Source organism: Triticum aestivum, chromosome 3D, assembly GCF_018294505.1.
Source record: "Triticum aestivum cultivar Chinese Spring chromosome 3D, IWGSC CS RefSeq v2.1, whole genome shotgun sequence".
Lineage (NCBI taxonomy): Eukaryota > Viridiplantae > Streptophyta > Magnoliopsida > Poales > Poaceae > Triticum > Triticum aestivum.
In genome coordinates, this window is record NC_057802.1 from 511458708 (window position 1) to 511469597 (window position 10890).

At 59.9% G+C, this 10890-nt stretch overlaps 1 protein-coding gene across 1 annotated transcript; it reads right to left on the minus strand.

Annotated features, from left to right (window-relative positions):
* Positions 1–1810: 1810 nt before the first annotated feature.
* On the minus strand, positions 1811–2686 carry LOC123075134 (probably inactive leucine-rich repeat receptor-like protein kinase At5g48380). Its single transcript, XM_044497807.1, has 2 exons — positions 2659–2686; positions 1811–2520 (listed from the first exon to the last, which is right to left on the minus strand). Exons 1-2 carry the CDS (start codon positions 2684–2686, stop codon positions 1811–1813), a joined length of 738 nt encoding a protein of 245 aa, XP_044353742.1.
* Between the last annotated feature and the right edge of the window lie 8204 nt (positions 2687–10890).

A 10890-nucleotide genomic window follows, 5' to 3' on the forward strand; every position in this document is an offset into this window, starting at 1 on the left:
ATGGTGCCCAGTTTTTGTAATCTGCTTCTTCGTTGCACTTTATGATCACTGGTGGCGAACTTCGATGCCCAGTGGATGTAATATACCATAAATCCTTTATTGTATAGTGTAGGTTTATTCTTAGTTACTATGCCGTTATTTCTTTATTGTATAGAGAAGGTTTCTTCTTCATTCCTACTAGTTACTGCCATCATTCGCTATTTGAAAAAAAATCAGATGTACTCGACCGGGCCGAAACATTCGCCTCTAACGGGCCTGGTGTTTAGCGGGCCACAATTGGGCTGGCCTGCATCTTTCTTGGGCCCGAATGATTGGGGCCTTCACACTTTGCGCGAGGCCCACAACTTACACCGACCTATATTTTAGTTGGGCCTTTTGTGGACCCAGCACTTAGTTTGGCCCAGGTAGCGTTGGGCCATTAACAGGCTGAATATTGGACTGGCCTGTTACGACCCAGATGAAACCATGGTCCTTTAGCAGGCCGAAATGCAAATTGGGCCTCAATTTTCACTAGTCGTCGACGGGCCTTCACCAGGCTGAAATGTAGACCGGGCCTTTTTGGGCCCAGTTATATCACGGGTAGTTACCAGGCCGAAACATATCTCCGGCCTTAGTTGGCCCACTGATATCATGGGCCTTTAAGAGGCCGAAAGCTTAGTACAGACATCAACGGGCCGAATTATGCGACAGGCCTTTAACAGGCCCAAAGTCACGTTGGGCTTAACTGTTGCCACCTTTATCACGGGCCGTTAGTGGGCCCGATGTCCCGTCGGACCATATATGGCCCATGGGCAGCACGGGCCATTCCCAGGCCGAAAGTCACACCGGGCTGAAATGGGCCCATGTCTACATCGAGCCTCTAACAGGCCGAAAGTCCCTGGGCTGTAATTGGGCCCAAATATTCGGAGAACAATTAACGGGCCAGATCTAGCTTCGGGCCGTAAATGGGCCCAAATATTCGGCGAATAATTAACGGGCCAGATCTAGCTTCGGGCCATAAATGGGCCTTTATTAAGCAGACCGTTATTGGGCTGGCCCACTAGTACCTGAGTAATTACTACGGGCCTTTGACTGGGCCGACCTTTTTAACCTATATGGGCCTCTGTTGGGTCGTGCCACATGTCGACGTATCATAGGCGCTTTGGGTCCAATGAGTGGATGACATCTGTCCCAACGGTGAGCCGACACATGTTTCCTCCAGCCAATGATGATTTTACATGTGGAAAATCCCCATTGGTCGGGGCTGTTAACGGGTTATCGGATCCAAAACCGGACCCGATAGCTTAACGGCGTTCCATTACAGTGGATGCCATGTGTTATTCACCCTTGACGAAAGCACCTCTGTGACGCGCGATTTATCATCATGGAAGTGGACACTTCCGTGATGATAATTTTGGTAATGTCATGGAACACTTCTATGACAGCACAGGTATGACTATCTTGATTCTGTCATAAATTTGTCATGGATGTACATGCATGACAGAAAATGTGACCTACTGTGACAAACACGTATCATCACCGAAGTGTATTTTTTTGTAGTGAAACCGGGACTTGTTAATTCTAGTTTGAAAAACACTTGATATTGAGCAAAGCATGGACAAGATCAGATCAACGTACATCAACATGAGAAGTTTCACATTTTTTATTATTTATTTGGATCATGCAGTATTCGTAATAAATATTCATCAGAATGTAGACGTACTTCACTCTTGTGACCACACACACGACTTGTTTGCCCACATATTTACCACGGGATAGACCAATAAAGGCAGCTGGCACATTCTCTAGCCCAATGCTCATGTACACACTGTCACCCACAAACACGAAAGGTGTAGGGCTGGAGCCTCCCACAGAACAAGAACTTGTGCGAAAAGTAGAAGGCCAACACGAACCCCAAGATGAACCCAGCCGACGCCCCGATGATGGACGCGTCGTTGATCCTGTGCAGCAGCTTATGAATCCGGACAAACATCTCCCGAATCCGAACAAGACGGACGTGTATCCGCACCATGAAGCTCTTCTTGCACTTCTTGTCGAGCGGCGCCCTGCAAAGCCCTGGGTTGCCCGTGAAGTTGGCAGCCGGGAAGCGATGCAAAGAGTCCGGGACAGGGCCCGACAGTGAGTTATCGGCGACATTGAACGAAATGAGCTGCGAAGTGTTGCCTAGCTGCGCCGGAATTCCGCCGTCGAACTGGTTGTGCTGAAGGGCGAGCGTGCTCAGGTACGTCATGTTCGCGATGCCTGCAGGGATCACACCCGAGAGACTATTGTTCGAGAGGTCGAGGTAGGTTATGTATGCCATCTGCTCGAAGATGTGTTCCGGGAGCGGCCCTGAGAAGTTGTTGCCGGACATGTCAAGGGCGGTCATGAAGCTGCAAAGCTGGAGGCCTCGAGGGAATGGACCTTCGAGTCCAATGTTGCCGAGACGCAACCCAAGAACCCTGTTCTGATCAGGGTGCCTCTCGGCGTTTTGGGAACGGGGGTCCCCAGACTTGCCAGCCTGCGGCCCACGGCGTGGCTCTGCGAGGGGGGGCCCGTACGGCCCATCTTCACCAACAAGCATTCGAGACCCTCGCGAGGCGGACGACACAAGACCTCCTCGGGAGCGGCCTCACCAGGCTGGCTCGCGAGGGGCGGAGAGATCAAGGCAAGACAAACCTCGCGAGGTTCCAATGACGCAAGCCATGACGATCGAGACCAGGCGGGCGCCAGCGCGCACAGTGTCCTCATTTCCTCTTTGGTGCTAAGGAGGCAAGCACAGGCGATGAGTACCGAGGCATCATGCAAAGGTTTCCATATCGGTGCAACGAGACCAAGACCAGCAGGACGGCAAGACGGAGGTCATCGTGGAGCCCAAGGCGGCGTCACCACCAGAGCCTTTGGCAGGCGAAGACCACCTTTAGTCAGGACAGCTTGTACTAGTTGTCCCCTTTCAAATTGGACATTGTGGCATCCCTTCCCGCTCAATATTTGGGAAGAGGACCAGAGCCTCTATAAATAGGGCTAGCCACCATAGTAGGAGGCAACGGGTCTCGAACTCATTCAGTTCATCCAACACCCACCAAGCACAAGAACACCTCACCTCAGGAGGCTGTTCTTCCCCTTGTACTGTTCATCCTCAGCCCGAGAGGAAATACACCACACCACACTGGAGTAGGTTATTACACCGCAACGGTGGCCCGAACCAGTATAAATATTGTGTCTCTTGTGTTGCGAGTTCGTCGAGCTAAGCTTAGAGATCCCGGTGAGGCTGAGGGCGTGATCTGGTAGCGGGAAATCTTCATGCGCACCCGAGTGTTCGAACCTCGAGGGTTTTGCCGGAACCCGAAATCCGACATTTGGCGCACCAGGTAGGTGTGCGTCAAAGCTCTCCTTCCGTTGATCCGCGTTACGTCACCTCGTCATCTCCATGGCGGATGCTCGCCGAGCTCGTGCTGAGCGCCGGGCCGCCCTCGCCGCCCGCGTTGCTCAGACGGCTCCTGTCAGCGGGCCACCCCGTCGTTCCCCGTCGCCTGCCGCCAACGTCGCCGCCGGCCCGGACAGGAACGAGTAGCAAGCATCCTCGCTGCACCCCTTGGTGCGGTGGGATGGCCGCACCGCCACTCCATCGCTGACCCCGGCCGGTTCGTCGTCCCACGCTCGTCGTGTTCCCACGGACGCGCAGGCCATGCTGCTCATGGCACGCGAGCTCCTGTGCTACCGCCCCGTCGACGACCTCTACGAGGACTGGCTTGACCGCATCGCTGAGCTTGTCAGCACCGCAGGGGGCTCTCATGTGCCGTCCCTCTCGCTACCTCGCCCTCCACCAGCTATAGGTGATGTGGCTCATGGAGCGCCTCCACCACCTCTGCCCCAAGACGGCGTCCTGGCGCCAAGACACGCGCCCCCCCCGGCGCGACCCGCCACGTCCGTTACCCGCGCGAGAAGAAAGAAGCTGCCAAGAAGTCCCACCGCCGCGGGAGAACGCTCCTGCACTCCCGGCACCACTATGACAAGACCGTGCGCCGCCTGCAGCGGCGGTGCGCGGGCATCAAGGCCAGGCTCCACATTAGCAAAGGGCCCCAGTGGCCACCGCGGGCTGCCGCGCCTTCACTCCTGAGCTGCGTAGCATCGCATGGCCGGGCAAGTTCAAGCCAGACCTGCCTCCGTGCTATGACGGCACCCCCGACCCTGCGGAGTTCCTGCAGCTCTACGAGCTGAGCATCGAGGCGGCCAACGGCGACGAGTAAGTCATGGCGAACTGGTTCCCCATGGCTCTCAAGGATGGCACACGCTCATGGCTCCAATACCTGCCTCCAGGCTCGATCTCCTCCTGGAACGAGATGCGTGACCGCTTCGTCGCCAACTTCCAGGGCACTCGCGACCGCCCACCGGCCGCGGGTGACTTGCGCCGCGTCAAGCAGCAACCAGGAGAGACCCTCTAGAAGTACATCCAGCGCTTCAACAACGTTCGCCTCAAGATCCCCAAGGTGACAGACGAGGCCATCCTCTCGGTTGTTTTCTGATGGCATTCGCGACGTCAAGATGAAGGAGGAGCTCGCCATCCACGAGGAGATGTGCACGTCTCTGGAGCTGTTTAACCTGGCGACCAAGTGCGCAAGAGCTGAGGAGGGACGCCTTTCCCTCCTCGAGCTCCCGACTACCGACCCGGAGGAGAAGAAAGCCAAGGCCAAGGACGTGAAGCGCAAGGGAGTCGCCGTGCTCGCGGCGGAGCCGGACACGAAGCGCGGCAGGGACCAGCCTGAGTCATCCAAGAGCAGCCGACTGTTCTGCGCCTTCCACAACGTCCACGACCACAACACGAACGCTTCGGTCGACGCCTGTCGGGTGGTTGGTGCGACATATGCCAAGGGATGGCTTATCATTGTGGGAGCCAATAAAACGTCGCCGGTGCCCGGAAACAGGATGAGGCAAAGACATGCACGCCGGCGAATCTTACCCAGGTTCGGGGCTCTCCGAGGAGATAACACCCCTAGTCCTGCTCTGCGGGGTCTCCGCATGATCACTAGATCGATAAAGGGTAGCTACAATCGCTCCTCGAGCTGTTGAGATCAAGGGAGAAGAAGAACAAGGCTAGCTCTTGCTTCTCTCTATCTATGGTGTGTGTGTGGGCTATGCTCAGAAGGCAGCTCTATGCTCAGAGGCCAACTATGCTTGGGTGCGAACCCTTTGCATGGGTGCTCCGGGGGGTTTACATAGGCCTACCCCCCGGGGGTACAATGGTAATCCGACTGGGAACTGGTCCCAGCCGTCAGTGTCTACGCTCGCCGGCTTCTCCGCCGGCTGGTGGGTCCTGCCGGCTGCCGGCTACTTGGTCGACAGGCCGGCCCCACCGCCTAGGGTCTTGTCGGTGGCTGCTTACTGTAGCCGCGCCTCTGATGTCGAGGGCTTTGTCAAGGTAAGCGTGGCTACAGTGGGCCGCCTCGGGGGCTATCACTGTAGCCTTACCTCGTCTTGTCTTCTTAATGGGGCTCCTGCTTCGAGGAAGGGAGTAGCCGGCTTCTGGAGGCCGGCTATACTCCTGGCCGACTAGGAAAGGCCGGGCCGCCTTCACGCCTCTCTCTGGCTGAAGGGGCCCGCAGTCCTTGGGCCGTACAGGAGTGGGTCGTGGATGACGTCGAGGCCAGCATGGCTACAGTGCCGAGCCGTTCGAGGGACGTCCGTCCCGTACGGCCTCCTGTAGGCACGCCCGCCTCGGGCTTCGGGGGTAGTGGGCCGCACCGTGGCCATACCCCGTCACCTCGCCGTTATGTGGGAGTGGTTGTGGTCTTGGCCGGTTCCTAGGAGTCGGCGTCCTTCTTGGCCGGCTTCTTGGAGTCGGCCACCCCGTAGTCGCCCTGGGGAGGAGTTGGCGAGGCTGGGTCGCCTTCCGGGAGTCGGCTTTAGTGGTAGCCGGCCAGGGAAGGCGGCCCAAATGCTTGGAGTGCTTGAAGGCCCAAAGGCCTGATAATTTTTCTGAAGAGCCAGGGGTAGTCGGTTAGGCTACCCGTGGCCATTTACTCCGACAGTAGTCCCCGAAGCTGATTGGGCTTCGAGGTGGAGTGGGGTTCGAGAAGCTCGATCAGCTTCGTATCATGACAAGCCGGCAGCTGGGAGCCGGCCTTGGTCAGGCGCGCCGCCTTAGTCGAAATCTTCTGGAGTCGGGGGGCGGGAACCCGCAGGCACGTGCACCGGGCCGCGGGCCGGCCACGGGCCGTCGGCGTGCAATGTGGCCGGAAAGCCTGCCAGCCCACGCGCGTGACGGGACGTCGCCGCAGGGAGGGGGCCCGCCACGTCCGCGCCCCGGCCCAGGCGCGGATCCTTTGCATCCCGAAACCGCCCGCACGTTCCGTGCGGCAGTTTCGGCTCGCACTTATGCGTAATAAACGCGAGACGTGGGGGGAGTGGGCGCAGTTAATCCCATGTCTCCTCCCCACGTCCGGCCTCTTCGGCCTCGTGAGGCTATAAGTAGGGGGAGGTGGAGGGCGGCAGGCCCTCGCACACTCCTCCTACTTCCACCGTCTTCTTCCCTTGCTCGTTCTCGCGACAGCGCCTCGCTGCCGCGCTCTTCCTCCGCACGCTCCTCTGCCGCCGCGCTTGCCCTCGCCATGCCTCCTCACGTAGAGCAGCTTGGCGGGGATTGGGACGGCTCCATCGTCCATAACGACCACATCGACTTCCTCCGCGACACCCGGCGTCTGCCCAGCGCGGACAAAGTGGAGGTCCGTCTCGCGCCGCGGGAGGGCGAGCGGGTGGTCTTCCGCTCGCACTTCCTGCGCGGCTTCGGCCTGCCAGTGAGCGCCTTCTTCCGCTCCTGGCTGGAATTCTATCAGCTCCAGCCGCACCATCTCACCCCCAACGCGGTGGTGCTGCTGTCGGCATTCGTCACCTTGTGCGAGGGCTATCTCGGCGTCCTCCCCACCCTTGAGCTCTGGGGGGAGTTCTTCCAGTCGAAGCTGGGCACGCGCGTCAGGGGCGTGCCGGCTCATACTGGCGCCTTCCTCGCGTCGCGGAGATCGGGCGCCGACAACCCCTTCCCCGTCATCACGCTAATCCAATCGGTGAAGAAGTGGCAGAAGTCATACTTCTGCGTGCGGAACATCGCCCCGCGGGGCGACTACATCAACCTGCCGGCTTACGTAGCCGGCCCACCGGCGGGCAGGCTGCCCCAGTGGTCCTTCCGGGCTGTGACGCTGTCGCCGGCAGGAAACGCCGCCATCACCCGACTGCGGGTGATGGTCCAGTCGGAGGGCCTGACGGGGCCCGACCTCCTGGCCGCGTTCGTCACGCGCCGGGTTCTTCTGCTCCAGAGCCGGCCTCATCTGATCTGTCAGATGAGCGGCCAGCTCGATCCGAGCCGCATGTGCACCAGGGAGATGCCGTAGCACGAGGTCGCCTACATGGTGAACTACCTCGCCAACTGCCAACTCTCTGAAGATTGGCAATTCGGCAAGGAGCCATATAGCCGTGCCAATCCTCCGCCTGCGGTACGCTCCCCTCGTCTCTTTTTCTCTCTCTCTCTCAGCCTTGTCGCCGAGTTCCTCTGGGCCGACTCTAACTTAGTTGGCTTGTTCTTTTGACAGAGTCCTCTGCTTCGGCCGGCCGGCGGGACAGACGTGGAGCGCCGCTTCGTCCCCGACCGGAACGAACACGACCAGGAGGACCCCGACCTGGGGGCGGTCCATATGGAGGACGCCGTCAAGCCGGCCGGTGGCCAAGCCGGCGGCGAAGCAGGCGGCTCCGGGTTCACCGCTACCTTCGACGACTGGCCGGACGAGGATGAAGCCGAAGCCGTCCTGCACCGCCAGCCGGCATCCAGACGCGGCGCGGGCTCCTCCGGCGCGCAGCCTGCTCGGGGTAGAGGCCAGAAGCATCGCGCCGCCCCGGGCTTGTTCGGCAGCCGAACGAAGAAGCCCAGGGGCGGGGCGGCCGCCACCAGGCGGGAAGAGGTGGCCGCGAAGGCGGCTCGCTTCCGCAAAGTGGTGAAGCAGTCGCAGACCGTGTCGGCGTAAGTTCTCTTTCTATATGTACTTTCTTTCTTTCTTTTCTTTGGTGGTTCTTGAACCTTTGTCTTCTTTTTCAACGATCAGAGCTCCGCTGTCACTCGAGCGGGCGGCTGCCGGCTCCGTTGTCGAGTCGCCAGGGGGCTCTGGGAGGACCACCCGCCGCGTAGATCCCCGCGCCGCCCTCCAGGAGGCGACGAAAAGGAATGCGCGGGAGGTGCAGGAGGAGCAGGAAGCGCGGGAGGCGGAGGCACGGAAGGCAGCCGCCGCCCAGGCGGCTCGGATGGAAGAGGCGGCGAAGGCGCTCGCCGAGGCCGCACCCAAGGCCCAGGCGGAGGTTGAGGCCGAGGCGGCGGCAGGGGAGGCTTTGATGGTCACCCCCCTGCGCGCCATGGCGCCTGGGGACGTGGAGCCCTCGCCAGGGGGAGCCAGCGGTTCCCAGCCAGGGCTGGGAGGAAGCAGCGACGACGTCATCATCTTGGAGAAAGCGTCGGTGCCGGCTCCTCCGACTAGGGCGGCCCAAGGCGGCCAGCCTGATCCTGCGCCCGCACAGTCGGCGGAGGGCGAGCCGGCCGCGGGGGCTGACGGGGCGGTCCGGGTTCCGCCAAGCCGGCGTGCAGGGAAGGCCGCGTCGGAGCCACAGCCGGCCGTGGGCTCCAGCTCTTCGGCCCGAGACGCGGAGGCGGCCACCACTACCTCAGGGTGGACGCCAGGCGGAGGGACAGCTGTGGTGAATGTCGCTGCACAAGACGTCCGGACCCGGCTCCAAAGCCAAGCCGCGGCGCTGAGGCAGTTCACCGACGAATTCCTCGCAACGCGGGCAGCCATCCGGGTTAGTATTCCTATCTTGTTCTTTCTTGATCTTAATTTCTCTCGTGGGGGCGCGTCAGCGCACCCACTGGGTGTAGTCCCCGAGTTCCGAGTCGGCTGCTGAGCAGGCGGCTTGGAACTTCTTGGAGATTTTGTCTTTGCTATTTTTGTTCTCACTTCGGTCTTCTGTCCGCCTTGCAGGACTACCACAACCTCCGAGCAGCCGCCTTCAACTCCCAGGCTCGGGAGCTGACTCAGAAGACCGCCGATCTTACTAAGAGCCGAGGTATGTGACTTGATTTTTATCTCATGTGGGGGCGCGTCAGCGCACCCACTGGGTGTAGTCCCCGAGATTCGGGCCGACTGCTGAGCAGTCGGCTCGGATCTTCCTTGATGATTTCTTATTGTTCTTCTTCTTCTTCCAACTCTGGAGCGGCCAATGCCAGTCTGAGGGCACAGGTGGGGGAGTCCCAGACTGCTCTTCGTGCCAAGGACGCGGAGCTCGCCGCCTTGGTGCAGGAGCGCGACCGCCTGGTCAAGAAGCTGGCCAACCAGGAGGAAAGCCACAAGGCGGCACTAAAGGCGGCGTAGGACCGCGAGGCCACTCTCCAGGCTGAGTTCGAGACGGAGGCGGCCGGCTGGGCAGAGGCCAGGCAGACTCTGGTCTCCGGCTATGGCCAGATCGAGGATCTGGTTGACGGTAAGCCGTCTATCTCTTCGTCCTTTCTTGCCATCTACCACTTTCGCTTGTTTTTCTGATTTTGATGTTCTTCTCTTCCTTTCTTCTTCGCGCAGAGTACTTCCCTGGCTATTCAACTGCCGCCAACCAGGCCATCGAAGCCCGTCGCCAGGCGAAGAGGCAAGCCGGCTTCGAGATCTCGCCAACCGCCGGCCGCTCGCTGGAGGAACAGCTCCGGGCGATCCAGGCTCGCATCCAGCTGGCTCACAGGCTGCTTCGCCGGCTTTAGCGTGCCGGGTCGCAGGTCTTGGCCGCCCTCTGGCCCGGCCAAGTGGTCCCGTGCACTCCCAGTCTGACCGCCGACTGGCTGGAGGTGGCAGTGGGCCGCTTCGAGGCTTGGAAGGCGTCAGCGGCTCGCTCCGGTGCCAGGCGGGCGCTGGAGTTCGTCAAGGCCTGGTACCCCGGCCTGAACCTGGACTAGCTGGCTACCTGGCGGCAGCAAGCCGACACGGAGCTGGAGCTGGCACGGCCGGCCATCATTTGGCGGGCTTCAGCGATCGCCGACTACACCGACACCAACGTCTACGCCCCCAAGGTGGACGACAATGGAGTCGCCCAGCCGGAAGATTGGTTCGGGCTGGACCCGGCGTACGGCGAGGACTCTGCAGAGGAGATCGACTCCAGCGACGAGGGCGAAGAGGAGGAGGAGGGTGAAGACGCCGAGCCGGCTGGTGGAGTAGCCGGCCAGCCTGACCGCGCCTCCAGCACTACGTCGCGTGCGAGTGCGTCTCCTGCCGCAGGAGGTGGTCAAGCCGGGACCAGCTAGGCGGCCACTCCTTCAGCCGGCGAGGTCGCCTTCACCGACCAGCTCGGCCTTCATGTCGCGCCTTAGTCTTCTTTCTTTTGTTTCCCTGTCTTGTTACTTTTAAACAATGTTTTTGGTTAAGTCTGCACAATTTCACCCACTGGTTGTATTCGAACTCAAGTCTGTTGCCGCCTATTGGGGGCTTTATGTATATAAGTTATGCAATCGGCCTTTCCTTGTACTTTTGCTTTTTGTCCTTCTGCTTTTTTCCTTTGCCGCCCTCCCTTGGTTGTCGCCTCCCCAGTCAAACAGTTGCTCTGCAATCTGTAGCCGGGGAGTGCCTGGCCGATTGGGGAGGGGGAAGTACTTTAGCTCTCCCAGACTTAAGCTAAGTTTTTTAGGAAGCCGGCCAGCCGGCTGTTTTGATAGCCGGAAGGCATATTTTGGAGGCCGCCTCTTTGCTATATAGGTTAGTTGTTCCTTAGCGGTTTTTCGTGTGGGCGTCCTTTCTGTCTTTCCTCTTGCTAGTCGGACAGTCAGTTCTTTGAGCTCCGACTTTCAACAAGGGAGGACTCGGGAGCCGGCGCACTACTTTTCTGACTTTAGGAAGAGCT

What these genes read in the sequence shown, in the direction of transcription:
- LOC123075134 (XM_044497807.1), bottom strand. Translation starts at nt 2,686, where the DNA reads ATGGCTTGCGTCATTGGAACCTCGCGAG. An exon ending in CGTCATTGGAACCTCGCGAG is followed by an intron (nt 2,521 to 2,658) that starts GTTTGTCTTGCC and finishes CCCCCCTCGCAG; the next exon opens with AGCCACGCCGTGGGCCGCAG.